The sequence below is a fragment of the Salmo salar genome, chromosome 11, assembly GCF_965601325.2.
Source record: "Salmo salar chromosome 11, fSalSal1, whole genome shotgun sequence".
Classification (NCBI taxonomy): Eukaryota; Metazoa; Chordata; class Actinopteri; order Salmoniformes; family Salmonidae; genus Salmo; species Salmo salar.
In genome coordinates this window covers 105,513,424-105,535,719 of record NC_138301.1, presented here as the reverse complement: position 1 = coordinate 105,535,719, position 22,296 = coordinate 105,513,424, and the positions used below count along the sequence as shown (strand labels likewise).

Below are 22,296 nucleotides of genomic sequence, written 5' to 3'. Positions count from 1 at the left end.
GTATGTTATTGTCCTGCTACAGTGTAGATTTGGCCTTGTTGGTTATTGTCCTGCTGAAAGGTGAATTCCTCTGTGTTTGGTGTAAAGCTTAGCTCCATCCCGTTTATTTTTATCCTGAAACTCCCATCTTTGCCAACGTCAAGCATACCCATACCATGATGTGACCACCATGCTTGAAAATAAAGAGGCAGTTAGTGACGTGTTGGATATGTCTCAAGCATAAGGCTTTGCATTTAGGGCAAAAAGGTTATTCCTTTTATTTTTATTCTTTACATTTCATTGTGGAGTAACTGAAATGTTGATCCATCCTCAGTTTTCTCCCTTCACAGCCATTTACCTGGAGCTGTTTTAAAAGCACCAATGGTGACATCCCTTAGTTTCCTTCCTGTCTTGCAGCTCAGTTCAGAAGAACGACTATCTTTGTGTGTGTGTGGTTTAATACATCATCCACAGCATAATTAACTTGACCATGCTTAAAGAGAGATTAAATGTCTGATTTGCTATTGTTACCAATCACTGCCCTTCTATGAGGCTTTTGAAAAGCCTCTTAGTCTTTGTAGTTCAATGTATGTATTGGGGACAGAGGAAGAGGTAGTCATTAAAAAACCCTATTATTTCACACAGGATGAGTCCATGCAACTTGTGATTTGTTAAGCTGCATTTTACTCCTGAACTAATTTAGGCTTGTCTAAACAAAAGGGCTGAATATTTTTGCAAAAACTGTTTTTGTTAAATGTTAACATTTTGTAGAATTATTTTCACTTTGGTATTCTGTGATGCTCAATGACAAATCACAACTCAATCCATTTAAATCCCAATGTGTCAAGCAACAAAATGTGAATAAATCCAAGGGGGTAAATACATTGACTTATGCAAGAAGTAAAATATGCATCATTTTACTAAATGTTTACATGTTGGAGAAGGGGTTTATTTAACTAAAGTAAATGATTTGAATTGAGGATTGGTTGTCAGCAATAAACCAACTACATTCCCATTTGCTTCACATTTTGTTTATTACAAAGTTATTATAAATGAAGGCTATGAAGTTCATACAGTATACCAGTACATAAATACACCATGTCTTGGCATAAACATTTGGTTTCCAGGTGTTTTCATATTCAAGGTTTTGTTGTGTCATGATATAAAATACTGATGGTATCAAACAGCATCATGAGCCCTGTCTAAGTGCCCACATTGAGGATAAAATTCAGAGTATAGCATGCTAAGCTATACTGTATATACCAGTTCATTTCACATAATGGTGGTTTGCCCATCCAATGTTGGTATTCTTTCCATCATTTGGTCCGGCCGGAGAGTATCCAGGAGATGATCAGTCTGCAGGCGGCCGGGTGAGGATCTGCATCAGGCTCTCATAGCTGAGGAAGGTGATGGCGTTGACAGGGAAGGCCCTCAGGCTGTTCAGGAGGAGCCCCTTAAAGAACACTCTCACCCCCTCCTCCTTCAGACTCACACTCATGCAGTGCAGGACCCCCTGGTACACCCGGCCCCCAGCACCGGACATCTGCAGCCGCGCTTTCACCACATCCATGGGTGTGGCAAAGGCCCACGTCACCACGCCTGCCACCCCACCCGCCATCACTACTGCAAATGTACCTGCAGATACAAACCAAATAATTACCTGAAAATCTATGTAATTGCACTAGCACTCAAACCATCAGCAATAAATGGTCAAACACAGACTCGCTCTCTCTCTTCTCAGACTAGCATGGCCTTTGAAATGGTAATGACACACACACACACCAAGTCATCTCTACTGCAGTGACGTATCACAGTTGATCATATCTCAAAGTGCCTGTAGATGACTAACATCTCAGGAACCACATTCATATAATATAGCAATCTTTTCATATGTGCAGCGCAATTGCAAAAAAAGATGGCCTGGAACACATCTCTCCAACTGACCTGTCCGTTGGCCTTCTTCAGTCAGAAACCTGCAGGTGATTTCGTAAGGCAAGAAGTAGATTCCATAGCAGGGTACATCTCTCAGGGTAAGAGCCAACCCCCCTCGAAACAATCCCCTTGGCCCCTCCTCCCTCAGGATGACAGTCACACAGTGAATGGGACCTCGATACCCGTCACCACCAACCCCAGCCCAGCCCTTGGTCTGGGACTGCAAGCGTACCTTCACCAGGTCAACAGGCGCAGTAACCACCACCTGGCAGCAAAGACAAGCTTGGTGTTAAAAAGTACACATAACAATGCCATATTTCAGGGCCATTTAAAGCACATTCCATATTACCTGTGCCAGACCTGAGAAACAGCCAGCTGCGAAGACTGCTGATGCCGAGGCAGGGTTGCCTTGGATTCGGTCATTCCGTTGGGACTGGGTGAGGCAGTCTAAAGCATTGCTATAGGAACCAAAGACCACAGCGTTGGTGATGCCAGTAGTCAGGACAGGAAATGTCATGCCCTTGAAGAACCCAGGGATCTGATCCGACAAATGCAAAAATAGTATAGTTAAGGAATTACTGATGGTACAACAATGTAGCGAAAATATAAAAACACACATTGACAAATCCCACTGGGCACTAACTGGTTGAATCAACGTTGTTTCAACGTAATTTGTCAACGTATTGTGACGTGAAATCTACAAGGAAAATACATTAGATTTGAAAAAAGTAATCAACTGTTATTTTCTGGGTAAGATTTCATCCACAGGATTATGTCATCACGATAACCAAATTTCAACAGACAAACCTTGAATAAAATATGTTGAATTTGTAACTTTAAAAGAACTTCAGATCTTCAACGATAAAATCCACTATCAGAAGAAAAAAAACTATAGGCTGGGCAGCACCTCCTCCTGGAGAATTGATCTATCAGAAGCTACCCTTTGGTATCCCATCCTGGGTTTTAACCAAGTCCATCGTTGCTTATCTAGGATATTTGCCACTGACTATTACCAATGTGCTATCATGACATTGATTGTTGTGAGAGCTCCCCTAAAAACTAATAGATTTACTGGACTCTACAAGGTGTTGAAAGCGTTCCACAGGGATGCTGGCCAATGTTGAATCCAGTTGTCTGGATGTCACACAGGAAACTTTTGAGTGTGAAAAACCCAGCAGCGTTGTAGTTCTTGACACAAACCGGTGCACCTGGGCTGGCACCTACTACCATACCCTGTTGAAAGGCACTTATATTTTTTGTCTTGCCCATTTACCCTCTGAATGGCACACATACACAATCAAGTCTCAAGGCTTAAAAAGTTGTCTTTAACCTGTCTCCTCCCCTTCATCTACACTGATTGAAGTGGATTTAACAAGTGACATCAATAAAGGATCATAGCTTTCACCTGGATTCACCTGGTCAGTCTGTCATAGAAAGAGCAGGTGTTCGTAATGTTTTCTGTACTCAGTGAGGTGCATTAAAACTACAGTACCATTCAAAAGTTTGGACACACGTATTAATTCATGGGTTTTTCTTTATTTTTGCTATTATCTACATTGTAGAATAATAGTGAAGACATCAAAACTAAAAACACATACAATCATGTAGTAACCAAGAAAGTGTTAAACAAATATTTTTGAATTTAGATTATTCTTGGCATTCTCTCAACCAGCTTCACCTGGAATGCTTTTCCAACAGTTTTGAAGGAGTTCCCACAAATGCTGAGCAATTGCTGGCTGTTTTTCCTTCACTCTGCGGTCCAACTCATCCCAAACTATCTCAATTGGGTTGAGGTCGAGTGATTGTGCAGGCCAGGTCATCTGATGCAGCACTCCATCGCTCTCCTTCTTGGTCAAATAGCCCGTACACAGCCTGAAGGTGTGTTGGGTCATTGTCCTGTTGAAAAACAAATGATTGTCCCACTAAGCGCAAACCAGATGGGATGGCGTATCCCTGCAGAATGCTGTGGTAGCCATGCTGGTAAATTTGCCTTGAATTCTAAATAAATCACCAACAATGTCACCAGCAAAGCACCCCCACACCATCATACCTCCTCCTCCATGCTTCACGGTGGGAACCACAGATACGGAGATCATCCATTCACCTACTCTGCATCTCACAAAGACACGGTGGTTGGAACCAAAAATCTCAAATTTAGACCATATCAGACCAAAGGACAGACTTCCACCGGTCTAATGTCCATTGCTTGTGTTTCTTGGCCCAAGCAAGTCTCTTCTTATTACTGGTGTCCTTTAGTAGTGGTTTCTTTGCAGCAATAAGACCATAAAGGCCTGATTCACGCAGTCTCCTCTGAACAGTTGATGTTAAGATGTGTCTGTTACTTGAACTCTGTGAAGCATTAATTTGGGCTACAATCTGAGGTGCAGTTAACTCTAACAAACTTATCCTCTGTAGCAGAAGTAACTCTGGATCTTCCTTTCCTGTGGCGATCCTCACGATAGCCAGTTTCATCATAGCGCTTGATGGTTTTTGTGAGTGAACTTCAAGAAACTTTCAAAGTTGTTGAAATTTTCCGTATTAACTGACCTTCATGTCTTAAAGTAATGATGGACTGTCATTTCTCTTTGCTTATTTGAGCTGTTCTTGCCATAATATGAACTTGGTCTTTTACCATATAGGGCTATCTTCTGTATGCCATCCTTACCTTGTCACAACACAACTGATTGACTCAAACGTATCAAGAAGGAAAGAAACTCCACAAATTAACTTTTAACAAGGCACACCTGTTAATTGAAATGCATTCCAGGTGACTACCTCATGAAGCTGGTTGAGAGAATGCCAAGAGTGTGCAAAGCTGTCATCAAGGCAAAGGATGGCTACTTTGAAGAATCTCAAATATAAAATATATTTTGATTTGTTTAACACTTTTTTTGGTTACTACATGATTCCATAGGTGTTATTTCATAGTTTTGATGTCTTCACTATTATTCTACAATGTAGAAAATAGTAAAAAATTGAGAAAAACCCTTGAATGAGTAGGTGTGTCCAAACTTTTGATTGGTACTGTAATTCGGTGGAGACCCGAGGAACCTCAAGAGTTAACCAATACTTTGTTTTTATACTTCAACAATGAAGATATGTAATCTTACGTAGCGTTTTAACAAGCTCATCAATATGTTTTTTATACGTTAAATCCTTGTCAATCCAAATAACCAGATATTTAAAGCGGGAACCCGATTAATGAGAGAACCATTGGATGAATAAATACACTGAGTGTACAAAACGTTAAGAGGTTGGGGTAATGGCATATATTTATTTATTATTTCACCTTTATTTAACCAGGTGGGCTAGTTGAGAACAAGTTCTCATTTGCAACTGCGACCTGGCCAAGATAAAGCATAGAAATTCGACACATACAACAACACAGAGTTACACATGGAATAAACAAAACATACAGTCAATAATACAGTAGAACAAAAGAAAACAAAAAGTCTATGTACAGTGAGTGCAAATGAGGTAAGTTAAGGCAATAAATAGGCCATGGTGGCGAAGTAATTACAATATAGCAATTAAACACTGGAATGGTAGATGTGCAGAAGATGAATGTGCAAATAGACAGTATGGGGATGAGGTAGGTAGATAGATGGGCTGTTTACAGATGGGCTATGTACAGGTGCAGTGATCTGTGAGCTGCTCTGACAGCTAGTGCTTAAAGCTAGTGAGGGAGATATGAGTCTCCAGCTTCAGAGATTTTTGCAGTTCGTTCCAGTCATTGGCAGCAGAGAACTGGAAGGAAAGATGACCAAAGGAGGAATTGGCTTTGGGGGTGACAAGTAATATATACCTGCTGGAGCGTGTGCTACGAGTGGGTGCTGCTATGGTGACCAGTGAGCTGAGATAAGGCGGGGCTTTACCTAGCATAGACTTGTAGATAACCTGTAGCCAGTGGGTTTGGCGATGAGTATGAAGCGAGGGCCAACCAACGAGAGCGTACAGGTCGCAATGGTGGGTAGTGTATGGGGCTTTGGTGACAAAACTGATGGCACTGTGATAGACTGCATCCAGTTTGTTGAGTAGAGTGTTGGAGGCTATTTTACAGATGACATCACCGAAGTCGAGGATCGGTAGGATGGTCAGTTTTACGAGGGTATGTTTGGCAGCATGAGTGAAAGATGCTTTGTTGCGATATAGGAAGCCGATACTAAATTTAATTTTGGATTGGAGATGCTTAATGTGAGTCTGGAAGGAGAGTTTACAGTCTAACCAGACACCCAGGTATTTGTAGTTGTCCACGTATTCTAAGTCAGAGCAGTCCAGAGTAGTGATGCTGGACTGGCGAGCAGGTGCGGACAGTGATCAATTGAATAGCATGCATTTAGTTTTACTTGCGTTTAAGAGCAGTTGGAGGCCACGGAAGGAGAGTTGTATGGCATTGAAGCTCGTCTGGAGGTTAGTTAACACAGTGTCCAAAGAGGGGCCAGAAGTATACAGAATGGTGTCGTTTGCGTAGAGGTGGATCAGAGAATCACCAGCAGCAAGAGCAACATCATTGATGTTTTCAGAGAAGAGAGTCGGCCCGAGAATTGAACCCTGTGGCACACCCATAGAGACTGCCAGAGGTCCAGACAACATTTGAGAAACCAAGGCTGTCGAGTCTGCCAATTAGAATGTGATGATTAACAGAGTCGAAAGCCTTGGCCAGGTCGATGAATATGGTTGCACAGTAATGTCTCTTATCGATGGCGGTTATGATGTCGTTTAGGACCTTGAGCGTGGCTGAGGTGCACCCATGACCAACTCTGAAACCAGATTGCATAGCGGAGAAGGTACGGTGGGATTCTAAATGGTCGGTAATCTGTTTGTTAACTTGGCTTTCGAAGACCTTAGAAAGACAGGGTAGGGTAGATATAGGTCTGTAGCAGTTTGGGTCTAGAGTGTCACCCCCTTTGAAGAGGGGGATGACCGCGGCAGCTTTCCAATCTTTGGAAACGATACGAAAGAGGTTGAACAGGCTAGTAATAGGGGTTACAGCAATTTCGGCAGATACTTTTAGAAAGAGATTGAAAATAGCAGAGGTGTATTTGGAGGGCGAGTTAGTTAGGATGACATCTATGAGGGTGCCCGTGTTTACGGATTTGGGGTTGTACCTGGTAGGTTCATTGATAATTTGTGTGAGATTGAGGGCATCAAGCTTAGATTGTAGGATGGCCGGGGTGTTAAGCATGTCCCACTTTAGGTCACCTAGTAGCACGAGCTCAGAAGATAGATGGGGGGCAATCAATTCACATATGGTATCGAGGGCACAGCTGGGGTCAGAGGAAGGTCTATAGCAAGCGGCAACAGTGAGAGACTTGTTTCTGGAAAGGTGAATTTTTAGAAGTACAAGCTCGAATTGTTTGGGTACAGACTTGGATAGTAATACAGAACTCTGCAGGCTATCTTTGCAGTAGATTGCAACACCGCCCCCTTTGGCAGTTCTATCTTGGCGGAAAATGTTATAGTTAGTGATGGAGATTTCAGGGTTTTTGGTGGTTTTCCTAAGCCAGGATTCAGACACGGCTAAGACATCCGGGTTGGCAGAGTGCTAAAGCAGTGAGTAAAACAAACTTAGGGAGTAGGCTTCTAATGTTAACATGCATGAAACCAAGGCTTTTACGGTTACAGAAGTCAACAAATGAGAGCACCTGGGAAGTGGGAGTGGAGCTAGGTACTGCAGGACCTGGATTAACCTCCACATCACCAGAGGAACAGAGGAGAAGTAGGATAAGGGTACGGCTAAAGGCTATATTAACTGGCCGTCTAGCACGTTCGGAACAGAGAGTAAAAGAAGCAGGTTGGGCACGATAGCACGATAGCATAGATTCAAGGCATAGTGTACAGATAAAGGTAAGGTAGGATGTGAGTACATTGGAGATAAACCTAGGCATTGAGTAATGATGAAAGAGATAGTCTCTAGAGACGTTTAAACCAGGTGATGTCATCGCATATGTAGGAGGTGGAACAACATGGTTGGTTAAGGCATATTGAGCAGGGCTAGAGGCTCTACAGTGAAATAAGACAGTAATCACTAACCAGGACAGTAATGGACGAGGCATATTGATATTAGAGAGAGGCATGCGTAGCCAAGTGAACATATGAGTCCAGTGAGTGGTTGGGCTGATTGGGGACACGGCGATTCAGACAGTTAGCAGGCCGATGCTAACAAGCTAACAGTTAGTAGGCCGGGGTTAAACAAGCTAGCAGTTAGCAGACCGGGGCTGGCAAGCTAGCAGTTAGCAGACCGGGTTAGCAAGCAAGCAGTTGGCAGACCGGGGCTAGCAGTTAGCAGTTAACAGACCGGGGCTAGCAAGTTAGCCTTTGGGGGACGTCACGATGGGGGTAAGTCTGTTTTTGCCTCTTCATGCGGTGACGTCGATAGACCAGTCGTGGAATTAGTAGGGTTCCAAGTAGCTCTAGGTAGCTAGTAGGCCACGGTTAGCAGAATGGGCCTTCAGCGGATGTCGCACCTGAGGGGCCTGTTGGAATCCTCGGGCAGATTATGTCGGTATTCCAGTCGTAGAGGATCGGCGGGGTTCCGTGCCCTGTACCAGCAGTAGAAGGGGTCCGGATATTGTAGCCCAGGAGTGGGCTTCGGTGGTAGCACAGGAGCCCTGGCCGGGATAGCTTCAGGCTAATTGGTGCTTGCTCCGGGATGGAAACGCTAGCCAGGAGTAGTCATCCGGGATTGCGGTTAGCTAGTTGCGAAGATCCAGATGAAAATGTTCAGGGTTTGCGGTAGGAATCCGGGGATATGGGGGGAAAAAAATTAAAATAATAATAGGTCCGTTTGAGTCACATTGTTTGAACTGGAGAGAGCTTTCCGAGCTAAAGGTTAGCTGATGACCGCTAGCAATGGTTTGCTGACTGATAGCTGGTAGGTAGTTAGCTGGCTAGCTTCAGTTGAGGGATTCCAGATCCGATGTAAATAGAAATACTTTAGAAAAAAAAAACAGATCCACGCCACATTGGGTGAGGCGGGTTGCAGGAGAGTATTTAGAAGTTGAGGTTTAGGAAAATATTTTTAAAATATATGCGAAGAAAAATATGTAAAAAGATACACGACAGGACAAAGACAAAGACGCCTGACTGCTACGCCATCTTGGATTCTTGGATATATAACATACAGATAATTATTACATTTTTTGTGTTTGGTTGTCAACACAAGCATATATCAACATTTGAAGGAGATGTATATTCTGCTTGGATAGTTCCATCTGTGCCACTGACTTTAATTCAAGTTTGTTTTCAAATTGATATGTTGGATTCACGTCTTTATCTCAACCAAAAATCTAGTTAAAGAATAGGACTAAATCAAATCAAACTTTATTTAAAGTGCATTTCAAGTTTGTTTTGATTCAGTCCTATTCTTTAAATTGGATTTTTGGTTGAGATGGAGACATAAATCCAATATATTATTAATTCATAAACAAACTGGAATTAAAGCCAGACAGTGGCACAGATGGAACTATCCAAGCAGAAGATAAATCTCCTTCAAATGTTGATATTTGGTTGTGTTGACAACCAATGAGCTTAACACCTTGATAAGCTAATTTCACGACGACGGCTCACCACTCATCGTACTGGGTGACTTTAACCTCCCGACAAGGACTTCAATTCATTTATTTCCACCTCTTTCTTTCCACTCCTTTCCTTGTGACCTCACCCTTTCCCAGTCACCTCCTACTCACAAGGCAGAAAACATGCTTGACCTCATCTTTACTAGAGGCTGTTTGCCTACTGATCTCACTACAACCCCCCTCCAGGTCTCTGATAACTACTTTGTTTTCTTTTCTCTCCATCAACCCTAACCACTCAGCCCCTACCCAGATAGTCATGCGCCACCGCAATCTTTGCTCTCTCTCTCCCGGTACTCTCTCCTCTTCTATCCTATCCTCTCTTCCATCTGCTAAATCCTTCTCCCACCTGTCTCCTGACTCTGCCTCTTCGACCCTCCTCTCCTCTCCTCTCCTCCCTTTCCGCATCCTTTGACTCACTGTCCCCTTACCTCCCAGCCGGCCTGACCTTCCCCTCCCGCTCTGTGGCTGGGTGACTCACTGCACTCTAACAGAACAAGGCTGAGGGCAGCTGAGTGGAAATGGAGGAAAATAAACTTCTGGAGGACCTATCATCTTTCCACAGCCTCCTCTGTAACTTCTCTTCCTCTGTATCCACTGCTAAAGCCTCTTTCTATCACTCTAAATGTCACTGTAAATATCAAGCTTCTGCCGCCAACCCTGGGAAACCTTTCTCCACTTTTTCCTCCCTCCTTAATCCTCCACCTCCTCCCCCTTTCCTCTCTGTGGACGACTTTGTCAACCACTTTGAAAAAAGGTTGACAACATCCGCTCCTCATTCACTCAGCCTACCAAGTCCACTAGTCCCACTCACACAGAACTACCCTACGCCTTGAGCTCTTTCTCACCTCTCTCCAGATTAAATCCTTTGACTAGTGATGTCCAGCCGCCCAACAACCTGCCCACCTTCTGACACCCAGGTGGCGACACACATTTCTGTGTGCCTGGCAGACATCTCAGCTTGGATGTTAGCCCACCACATCAAGCTCAAATTCAACAAAACTGAGCTACTCTTCCTCCAGGGGAAGATCTGCCCACTCCAAGACCTCTCCATCACTGTTAACAACTCCACGGTGTCCCCCTCCCAGAGTGCAAAGAAGCTTGGCATGACACTGGACTACAACCTGTCGTTCTCTGCAAACATCAAAGCAGTGACTCGCTCCTACAGGTTCATGCTCTACAACATCTGTAGAGTCCGACCGTTCCTCACACAGGAAACGGCGCAGGTCCTATTCCAGGCAGTTGTCATCTCCCGTCTAGACTCCTGCAACTCTCTGTTGGCTGGGCTCTACACTTGTGCCATCAAACCCCTGCAACTTATCCAGAATGCTGCAGCCCACCTGGTGTTCAACCTTCCTATGTCACTCCTCCGCACACTCCACTGGCTTCCAGTCGAAGCCCTGGTGCTTGCCTACGGAGCAGCAAGGGGAACTGCACCTCCTTACCTTCAGGCTATGCTCAAACCCTACATCCTAAACCAAGCACTCCTTTCCTCCACCTTGGAACTCTTGGCCCTCCCACCCCTACGGGAGGACAGCTCCTGCTCAGCCCAGTCAAAGCTCTTCTCTGCCCTGGCACCCCAATGGTGGAACAAATTTCTCCCTAAAGTCAGGACAGCGGAGTCCCTTCCTATTTTGGGGAAAACATCTGAAACCCTACCTCTGATGAGCATCTTAAATAACTCTCACCGCGCGCCCCGACGCCCCCCTCCTCCCAATTTTGTTTTTTTTAAAAGGCACTTCTCTTTTCCCACTAACACTGACCTTGATGATAAATACTTTGTTGAGGGAAAATGTACTTGATACAATTGTGATGTTGTTGTCTTACCTAGCTATCTTAAGATGAATGCACTAATTGTAAGTTGCTCTTGATAGGAGCCTCTACTAAATAACTAAAATGTAAACAATTTAAATGTAACCAAATACAATTCAATATTTGAAATACAATAAATAGCCTATTAACTTGTCGACAAGTTAACAAATTATATGTTGGATTTACGTCTCCAACTCAACCAAAAATAAAAGATAAAGAATGGGCATAAGCCAGTTGCTCAGATGGAACTATCCAACCAGTAGGTCTCCTTTAAATGTTAATATTTGGTTGTGTTGTCAACCAAATACAATTTAATATTACTTTTGTAATACAGGAAATAGCCTACGTTAAGGCTATCTTACAAACTAATGTAACATTTTACCTCAAAATGAGTAACACATCCATGGCCACATTTTGAGGTTACTGTAACTATACATGTATTTTTATGTAATAATTTAAAGTGTGGATGTTCAAGATCACATGCATAGGTCGTCACAGGTCTGTGGAGATCTTCACCTTTGTGTAATAATCTGTGCAGAATCTTGAACGGTGTAGATCACCTGCACTATGTACTTTTAATGTAATCTCAACAGCAATCCAGGTCATTTGGTTCTGCTATTAGATGAAGCGCAGTGATAACACATTAAATAGATTGTATAAATAAACTAAAATCCTGACATTGTATTCCCACTTGAACTTTGCTGTGCATGGTTGAAAGCGCAGTGATAAACATTTGAGTGAAAACTAAACCAAAAAGAAGACATTGTTTTTTCATTGGAAATTGGTTGTGCTTTTAGATGGTTGAAAGACTAGTGATAACACATTGGAAATTCAACTAACTTTTGCCTGTCTTTTTGAGTGGGTGAATATAGGTTGTAATCTCATTGTTCGTCTCAACCAAATATCACCCAATTATTGACATTGAAATTACGTGCTATGCACAGTGGGATGAGTCATATAATACAAAGTATTCAAAACCTTACCCCTTCACGAGTGTATGTCCTAGCCACACAGTCAAAAATCCCCTTGTATTTAACCTGGGTCTGCAGACGCACCTACATATGGAGTATAATATACATGTTATGTGACTTGTCAACAAGTTTAGATTCCTTGGTCTAAATGAGTGGATATAATCATCAAGTTTGAGTGAGTCCAACACTTGTACCTTCACTGTGTCCATTGGATGACCAAAAGCCAACCCTACTGCTCCTAGAACATATTCACATACGCCTAGTCAAATTCACCCCCCATATTCATGTCCAAAAATGTTTTTATACACAAAAGATCTATGTTACCCCTATACATTACCTGAGATGCATCCGGCTATGAATTCCACAAACGGCATGGTAGGCTTGCTCAGTTGCTTGCTCACACTAAAACAGATAAATTACAGAACAACTATCCATCCCAGGTTAATCAAGGTAGTTGGGTTTACAATCTCTCACCTTGTAACCATCTAGTCAGAATTCAGCATTGTTTTATGACGATACATGAATATCCATTAGTTTAGGGGAAAATATAAAATGATTAATAATTTTCTCTGATGACATTACCCAGTCGGCACAGACGTCAATTCAATGTATCAACGTTGGATCAACATAATTTAATTGAAATGACGTGTAAACAACGTTGATTCAACCAGTGTGTGCCCAGTGGATAGACTTATTCAACTTTAATACAGATTTCACAGCACATGGTTCTGGATCTCAGAGTGATCTTTGAGCTTGAGAGCACAATCATTGCAGTCTTGTGCTCGTCAATGTTTTTTTTTACTATTTCGGGACGACGACTAACAGACAACAATATGCCTTCACTGCTACTTACTGTTATTTTCGCTCACATACAGTACACGGCAATCTTAATTCCAACCCTCAGAAACTAACAAACTAACCCATCATCCACAAACTAACCCATCTTTCCCAGTACATTACCATTTTACTGTTTCCTTTGACAATACATCCTTCTATTTTACTGTGGTGTCTAACGAGGTTCTTGAACCTCTGTATTTGTACCGTTTCAACCTAGATTGCCCTAAAAATAAATACTTTACCGAAGAGTATAATCATATTTCCCATTGGTTGATCTTGGTTTTTCAGATCCCCTAACAGTAGGCCTATTGTTTGTAGGTCCATCTGAACACAGACAATATCACTTGCCCGTCTTCAAAAGCAAGCCAGTACCAAAAAAGATAATCTATTGATTCTGTTTCCTCGGCGCCGTCTGCACAGGGTTGACTGTTCAATGTCAAGATATCTATTGGAGTCCCATTCTAAATCATTGATAGAAACTATAGGTCGTTAAAGCATATAGTATTGCTTATATGGCTTGTATATGGCTAGTGATATGCTGCTATTCAACCTGTGCAGAATTAATAAACTCACCCATCAGTCTGGAGCAGTTAACCAGTTAGAAAATATACAAAATGAATTGGGGCGAACATCCACGTTGCTTTTTGCGCTTAAAAGAATGAAAGCAAATATTTTGAAGAGTGGGTTCGACTAGAACATTTGGTCGGTGACCTAGATCAGAGGAAGATTTACCTGATTTGAGCGTTACCTCATCGTAGAATACACACCAACACAAGTTTATCGGAGCATTATACTTTCTTGATCGACCCGCACTATTGTATGACTGCCTACAAAGTACTATATCTCAAGGCAAATCGTCACTGATTAATACCATTTGCCCTTGTATTTTAAGATTGAAAAATATAACAACATAACGTCGTGGACCGAGCTAGCCATGAACGTCCCTTAACGCTCAAAGACAGATTCAATGGCTGTAGCACAGCGTATTCGACTGAATGATTAGATAATACATTTTTGAGAAATTATGAATAATAAGCATATTCTTTTACCGGAAAAATAGACTACTAACGATAATGTAACAACTTCAAATCCCGAGCTATTAACGTTAAGTAGCCACCGTCTCAGAGTGAGACAACGCTAACTAGCCAATGGGAGCGTAGTAGAACGTCTCTTTGAATAACGGGGCGTGGTTTTGGCGTAACTGCGCTGGGAAAAGAAAGACTCTTCCCGCGTCCCTAATGGGCATATGCAGATACACGCTAGTAGAACACGCCAATAGGAGCTCGCTAGCTCGTGCTTGGCTCTGCCCACCTCCTTGCTTGTTCTGCCTACTATGACTAGTTTGTTACAATTGGAAACGACAGGCTGTGGTTTATCTTGGTTTACGTATAAAATATTTGTTTTTACTGGCTCGACACTTCCGGATTGGAGTCTGGACCGCGGTGGGCGCAATTCCCCAGAGTTGTCAGTTTGCTGGTAAACTGTTGAAGTTGTTGTTTTGACAAACTACTGAGTTGTTATACACTGTCAACACCACCTCGTCAGTAAAAGAAGGTAATTGAATCTTACTGGTTTAGCGTACCGCTAACTTCTTGCTACTAGTAAATAGCTAGCTAACATAGCTCGTGTACCAAATACCTACTGTTCGCGCAGGGTACTAGATGTGAAATCGCAGTCCCGCCTGTCAAAAACTGGCGGCTAACGTTAGCTGTAACAATTTTCTTTCGACTAAACAACGACGAGTAAATCAAAGCCTTGATATGGAATATAATTAGCAACGTAGCTTCTGAAATGTCTAACGTTAAGTGTGTCAGTGAATTTGCTGGATAACCTTCAAAATAAAAATAAAACTCGATTTAATTTTTGTGTCCCACATAGATGGAAGGAGATGAGTGTGGGAGGTTTCCTCCAGAACCATCGGAGGGTAAATCACAGAGGGGAAGTGTGGCCTCCTCAGTCACCCGCGGTCAGTTCCCTTCTTTCTTTCAGTCTGGTGTTTACAATAGAATATTGTTTTGTCCCTCTGTGTTTCTTATTTGGAAGATCTAAGATTGTGTTTTGCATTAGTGTTATGTCAACTTCCCTCCCTGTGTGTTTTCTCCTACAGCTCAAGATGTGCTTGTGTACCTGGTGGGTGACAGTGCCGTACACCTGTGTGTGGAGGGGGTTGGCTGTGTGAGTGTCCAGGAGCTAGGCCACAGTGTCCGGGAGGCTCTCCACATTCCTGATTCGGCAATGGATGTCTTTTCCTTCTGGCTCTGCTCTCCTCTGCTTGGTAATGACAGCTCTTTATGTAACGCCCCCCTCTTCCTCCTCCCCTAGCCCTCAAACAGCTGTGCTGCACATGATGTGCTGTTATTTTAATATAAAAAATTGGGTCATTTGACATTTTTGTTGATTTGATCAGGGGGACGGCTGATTTGTATTACAAAGGAATAGTGTTGTGGCTGGTCTGGTTCCCTGTATCATGTATGTGTGGAGATTGTAGAGAGTCCCTGGGCCATAAGTGGAACACTGCCCATTTGTAGGCTTCTCTCTTGAACTACTGTCATGTTGGAAGACTGGCATTGTTTGTAAAATATGGAAGAGATCACTACAGCAAAATTAGTCTAGGCCAAGTCTATAGCTTGTGGATATAGTGTGAAAGATTAGCATGCTTTGTCATGCCAATCATTTGATCTTTGTTATACCATGAGAATGTTTATTTATCCTTTCATAAATAATGACATTTGGTTGTCTACATCCTGCCTTTTCCTCCTCTCTCAGAACTGCAGTTAAAGCCGAAGCATCAGCCTTACAAACTGTGCCGCCAATGGCAGGACCTTCTGTATCGCTTCACTGAGGCCTCGGAGGAGGACATAGCTCAAGGTGAAACTGCCTGCGTCTCTGTGTGTAGGGATGACCGTGTTTTTTTTTAAATCTTTTTTTTTTGTATTTGTTTCTGTATTTTGTGCAGATTCATATTTTGTCTCCCATGTTATTTTCCCCCCAAATTGTTTCGTTTTTTTCATCCCCACTGCTGAATTCAATTTGCTTTGTCAACCTGACCTCCTGTTAACTCTGACCCAACATCACTAATCCTAAACGGTACATCTGCCATCAGATAAAATGTTCTGTTATACCTTCCACATGCTGTATTATTATTATTATTTTTCTCCAGATGAGCCGAGCCTGCAGTACAGAAGGAATGTGTTTTATCCCAAGTCTAAAGAGCTGCAGGTACTGCTTGTTCCATTTTCTCAAACTTTACATGAAGCTGTTGGAAAACATTTTCCTTAATAATATCAGGAAGGTTGTATTGTCAAATGGATAGATTATACTTTCCTGGTCGTAGATACATACCCCGAGTACTCTAGCACCAACCCTCAGACAAAAGTTTGTTTGTTACAAGAATGATGAAGGGGAAACTCCACGGTAATGGAAATTCCGCTGAGACTAAGATTCTTCACTTAAAATGTATGCTAAACAATCATGCAAACCATACAACTCTAGGCACAAGGACTACTTTTAACAATCTACACTGGACATTTTACCAAAACAATTTTGGAAGAACTGTGCAGATGCTGAGTTTGGTAACAGAATTTCGGTAAAATTTCCCTCCGTTATTTTGTTTCCATGTTTTCCAAAAACGGTTAAATATGGGGTGTCAGCTATGACATGAAACATTAACTTTGAAAAAGTCTATTTTGGTTATTGAACTACTGTAGTCTAAGTGAAGGTGATTTACACCCGGTAATGGAATTTCATCATGAGTCCCTGATCTGTACTATGCATAATTATGGTTATGAATTTCCTTCTCTTCATGGTGATGTCTCTAAATGGCTAGACAAAAGTATAAATATGCAATATCCTCCTTTGCATATTTGGGTATTATTCTACACATTGGCTATTATTTTAATGAGATCTGTCCCTTAACAAGACCAAATTTAGTTGGACTGGACCAAATCTGACCCAAAGTTTGGACATCAAGGTAAATTACAATAGAGTATGTTATAGTGTACTGAACTTTACTCTACTGTACATTACTATGCTACTTTTCTTTTCTTTACTGTACTAAACTATACTCTTATTTACTGTCTAAGCTTGTGAACACAACTGTGGTTTGATTACTAATGATTTCCCATTATAGCCAATTCAATTGTCGAAATTCCGTTAACGGAATTGAGTTTTAATCACTTAATAATTCATCAACAAAATTGATATCAGTAAAAACACTAACTAATTGATAGGTCTGCCTTTACTTGTTACTTCTGTGAACTTTCATTATCCTTCCTCCTCATGATGGAGAGAGATTAGAAAATATCTTAAAGATATGTGGGGTTTTGGTAATGGAATTTTAAGGCACAATGCAATGTTTCTCAAACTTACAGAAGGCAGAACAATTTCTCTAACTAAATATGTGTTTATTCGTTGGCATGGGTCTTCAACATTGTGTTTTACATTTATTTCTAATACCTTTTTAAGCCTTTCTGGTAGATGTTTTGTTTTTCTATTTGTTTGACCAGAAATCAAAGCCATTGCTTATTCTTAATTTTAGGGTGGAAAATGGTTTAAAAGTATGTATATGCCTTAATTTCTCAAATGTAACTTAGCTTTCATTTGACACCCAATTTGAGATGCTCTTATGAACTTCACATGTTGGTGCTCATGGGTCCTTTTACATGGAAATTACCCAAATTCCCTTCTTTCTGTTTAAATCCTCCTATATTCCACCTGTCATTGCGTGGTCTTTCCCTCTAGATTGAAGACGAGGGGGTGTTGAGACTCCTTTATGATGAGGCACGGGTTAACATCCTCGCGGGCCGCTTCCCCTGTGACCCTGAGACCTGGATGGCTTTGGGCGCACTGTCTTTTGCTCTGGAGCTGGGAATCGGTGTGGATGACCAGAAAGCCACTGCTGCTTTAAGGTAAACTTTGCCAGGGATTTGAACATCTGCCTCTTGCTGAAGTTGTGTTGTATAACTTTCAATACCTGGCTGCATACCCTGATTATTGCCTCTCTTCTCCCAACTCCCTCAGGGAGAAGAAGCTGATATCCTTCCTGCCTGCACATGTTTCAGGGGGAGGTGGGGGGCTGTTCTCTACCCTGAGGGGGAAAGGGGGCCGTCAGGCAGAGCTAGAGCACAACCTGTTGGAGGAATATCGCAAGATCAGCACCTCAGGCAGCACCCCCCTGGCGCCAACTCAGCGTCTACGCCAGTACCTCAGCACATGCCACTCTCTGCCTTACTACGGGTAAGGAACAAGCTGGACAAAATGGCCTCAACTGCATGGAACACATTCGGTTTCTATCTTCATGTGCCACTTGCATCACGTCTCGCTGATGTGAGTTAGATTTTTTTTCTGGGCAGGTGTGCTTTCTTCTCGGGGGAGATCGACAAGCCAGCCCAGGGGATTCTTCATAGAGCAGGACGGAAAGCTGTCAATGTGGGGATCAGTCTGGAGGGGGTGTATGTAATGGACGTCAAAGAGAAGGTGAGACCTGGAATAATGTGAAGTTAAAATCAATGATAACTCCTTTCCATAACAAGCAGAATATTACCTATTTTATTGTGTGTGATTTAAGTATTGGCATGAACCAGAGGGATCCTTTATCAATGCAAAAATACTTTTCACTGAATGACCCAACCCTCTCCCTTTCTGCCTGCCTCTGATGCATCCCTACTCCATGACAGCACGTGCTCCTGGGCCTGCGCTTCAGTGAGCTGTCTTGGGACCACAGCTACCCTGAAGGGGAGGGTGACTCACACATCCTGTGGATTGAATTCGATGGGGAGGAGGCTGGCACCCCTGTCAACAAGTTACTGAAGATCTACTCAAAACAAGTAATAAAACCTAAACCTAACTTCTCTATTTCCCATTGTGCTTTTCCTTAGTAGACGGTCATAGATTCCCTTGAAGTGACCAGAATACCTACTAGTCTTTGTTCCCTCCTTGTACCTCTAGGCAGAACTTATGAGCGGCCTTATCGAGTTCTGTGTGGAGCTACGTTCTGCAGCCGAAGGAGGGATGACCACGGAAACAGACGGCGATGTCGGCCCATCCCATCAGCCTGCTGGACAGGCGGGGGGCAGTGGCGGAGAAGGGAATGGTCGCCGTGGGAAACTGCGTAGGCAGAGCAGTGTGGTGTGCAGTCGGGTCCATACACTGAACACCATCAGCTATGTGGACAACGGTTAGTCTGGGGAGGGAGAATCATGCATGCCATTCATTTTGTCAGTGTTAACCATCCATATACACAACTAGTATGTGGACACCCCTTCAAATTAGTGGATTCGGCCATTTCAGCCACACCGTTGCTGACCGATGTATAAAATCAAGCACACAGCCATGCAATCTCCATAGACAAACATGGGCCGTAGAATGGCCTGTACTGAAGAGCTCAGTGACTTTCAATGTGGCACCAGCATAGGATACGACCTTTCCAACAAGTCAGTTCATCAAATTTCTGCCCTGCTAGAGCTGCCGCTGTCAACTGTGTAAGTGCTGTTATTGTAAAACGGAAACGTCTAAGAGCAACAACGGCTCCTTCACAAAGTGGTAGGCCACACAAATTCACAGAACGGGACCGCCGAGTCCTGAAGCGTGTAGCGCGTTAAAAACCGTCTGTCATCAGTTGCAACAATCACTACCGAGTTCCAAACTGCCTCTGGAAGCGACGTCAACACTAACTGTTCGTCGGGAGCTTCATGAAATGCGTTTCCATGGCCGAGCAGCCGCACACAAGCCCAAGATCACCATGCGCAATGCCAAGCGTCGGCTGGAGTGGTATAAAGCTTGCTGCCATTGGACTCTGGAGCATTAGAAACGCGTTCTCTGGAGTGATGAATTGTGCTTCACCATCTGGCAGTCCGACGGACAAATCTGGGTTTGGCGGATGCCAGGAGAACGCTTACTGTAAAGTTTGGAGGCGTAATAATGGTCTGGGGCTGTTTTTTCATGTTTCAGGCTAGGCCCGTTAGCGTTAAGATTTCCCTTCACTGGAACTATGACAATTTTGTGGTAACAGTTTGGGGAAGTCCCTTTCCTGTTTCAGCATAATATATATATTTTTCTTCTTAAACGCCCACGTGCAGGGAGGTCAATACAGAAATGGTTTGTCAAGATCGATGTAGAAGGACTTAACTGCACAGAGCCCTCACCTCAACCCCATCAAACACCTTTGGGGTGAATTGGAACGCCGACTGCAAACGAGGCCTAATCGCCCAACAGTGCCCGACCTCACTAATGCCCTTGTGGCTGAATGGAAGCAAGTTCCTGCAACAATGTTCCAACATCTAGTGGAAAGCCTTCCAAGAAGAGTTGAGGCTGTTAGCGCAGCAAAGGGGGGGACCAACTCCATATTAATGCCAATGATTTTGGAATGAGATGTTTGATTAGCAGGTGTCCACATTCTTTTGGCCAGGTAGTGTAAGTTTCACTTGTTTGATCTCAGGTAAGGTTGTAAAACTAACTGTTAAATGTATTTGTTGACCTGGCAGGTAAAGAAATCAAACGTCTGAAGCCAAAGAGGGCTGCTTCCTTCTTCACCAGGCAGGCACAGCCACCAACATATTCCGCAGTACAAGTGCAAGAGAGTTTGGAGCAACGGTGATCCTCCATCTCCAGTATAGGCACTGCTCTATGCTAACTGGAGACCAAAACTGAACATGCACGTTAAGATTGAGAGAGGAAAAAGGTATGCAAGGAGTTGACGTTTATCTTGTTGTTTGCGACAACACAATGGACCAAGAGTGGGATTTAAGTGTGAATAAATATTTATGCATAATTGTTGTGTGTGTGTATATGAAGTTAGATGAGAATATTGGCATTCTTTAGGTGCTGCAAAGTGATGTTGAGTGTCGTTGCTTCACAGGTTAAGTTGAACCAGCTACCTATTGGTAGTTTAATATGAAATTGTGGAGTAATGGTAACATTCAGTTGTACCACTTTGTATCTTTACCCTTGTGATAAGGGACCTTTTTACTGTTCTCCCTCAGATGGAATTGATCTACTATGTACAGTATCACCCATTGAGACGTATGCAACACTCTTGGGAAACCAAACAGCACTGGGCATTGTATTGTCTAAAAGGAGGGTGATATTGAAGGCTCTGCAACTATATATTGCTCAAACCTCAGTCTTTGTACCAAAACAAACATGTCTCCTGCAGTAATCTATGCTGCTCTGTGCTAAACATACAGTCCATGAGAGACTGAATCTGTGTCCTCCTCCCAGAAATCACAAGGTCAACTATATTCCAGACTGCACCCTTTTCCAAGTGGCTTTAGATTTCACTTTTTGTTATTGTTATATTGTACAACATGCAAGGTCAGTTTGATTTAGGAGCTGTCCATTCAAGAAGAGGATGTTTCCTGCTGGCATCTCAGTGTGTCAGTATGAGAGGAGCGACTCTACTGTATATCTTTGATGCAATTTAGTGTTTATACAAACTGAAGAATGTGGTTTCCACTGTTATAACTGATATTGTCAATTATGCAAACCTACAAAAGAATCAGAACAACAAAATGGTCTAATTCATTGTTCTAAGTCAAGCTCTCTATTCTTTTAAAACAATTGTAGTGTACTCTCTTGCTTTTATGTGCACATGACTCTATCTTAGACGGCACTGTTGATATAGCTGGAATACTGTAGTGTTTTTACATTTGGTAATTATTGATATTATTGGAGTAATACCTTTTGACTCTCATACACCGATCTGTCTTTCTCACACAAATTAGGCATTGGGTCATTAGAAACCTTATTCATTTACAATGCAGTCTCTCTAAAAAGACCAAGTGCCTTTTGGTTCAGTATTAATTTGGCATTGAGAGACTAACCTGGTATTTGTGTTGGCTTGTTTGTCTGTTAAACATGATCACCAGAATGTTACTATATTCCTTTTATCTGCTCGTTTTGCTATAAATTTACATGACCTCGTGTGTACACATTGAGACAGTCAAATATATCAAACCCTTTAACTTCACTGTTTTCTTTGTAATTTCTATAATGTGCATTACCAAACTAAACAAGGGGCTGTAGGTTTAGTCAAACCCATAAAACCTTTTTATTCAGCTTTATACTGTTTTGACAAAACGGTGAAACTGAGATTTTTATATTGTTTGTATTTGAAACATTTCTTTGTTCATTTTTACAATAAAAACGTTTGTCCATATCAGAGCCGTAATGTCTTGATTTTGTGTTCTTGCTGC

At 42.4% G+C, this 22,296-nt stretch overlaps 2 protein-coding genes across 9 annotated transcripts; one reads left to right on the top strand and one right to left on the bottom strand.

Moving 5' to 3' along the window:
- Positions 1–994: 994 nt before the first annotated feature.
- On the bottom strand, positions 995–14,267 carry slc25a45 (solute carrier family 25 member 45). Of its 8 annotated transcripts, none has more exons than XM_014129078.3 (7): positions 14,155–14,267; positions 12,606–12,670; positions 12,463–12,506; positions 12,281–12,352; positions 2,261–2,449; positions 1,924–2,176; positions 995–1,614 (listed from the first exon to the last, which is right to left on the bottom strand). In XM_014129078.3, exons 2-7 carry the CDS (start codon positions 12,640–12,642, stop codon positions 1,331–1,333), a joined length of 879 nt encoding a protein of 292 aa, XP_013984553.2. In that variant the 5' UTR covers positions 12,643–12,670; positions 14,155–14,267; the 3' UTR covers positions 995–1,330. The 8 variants fall into 8 exon arrangements, with proteins under 8 accessions (XP_013984553.2, XP_013984550.2, XP_045546000.1 ...); XM_014129075.3 differs by having other exon boundaries at positions 13,348–14,249; XM_045690044.2 differs by having other exon boundaries at positions 13,679–14,249.
- A 134-nt stretch (positions 14,268–14,401) lies between these two features.
- frmd8 (FERM domain containing 8) lies at positions 14,402–22,259 on the top strand. The gene is made up of 11 exons (XM_014129083.3): positions 14,402–14,659; positions 14,984–15,071; positions 15,213–15,380; positions 15,872–15,973; positions 16,266–16,324; positions 17,846–18,012; positions 18,125–18,340; positions 18,457–18,580; positions 18,781–18,930; positions 19,052–19,280; positions 20,587–22,259. The coding sequence occupies exons 2-11, from the start codon at positions 14,984–14,986 to the stop codon at positions 20,697–20,699; spliced, it is 1,416 nt and encodes a 471-aa protein (XP_013984558.3). The 5' UTR covers positions 14,402–14,659; the 3' UTR covers positions 20,700–22,259.
- Positions 22,260–22,296: the final 37 nt, after the last annotated feature.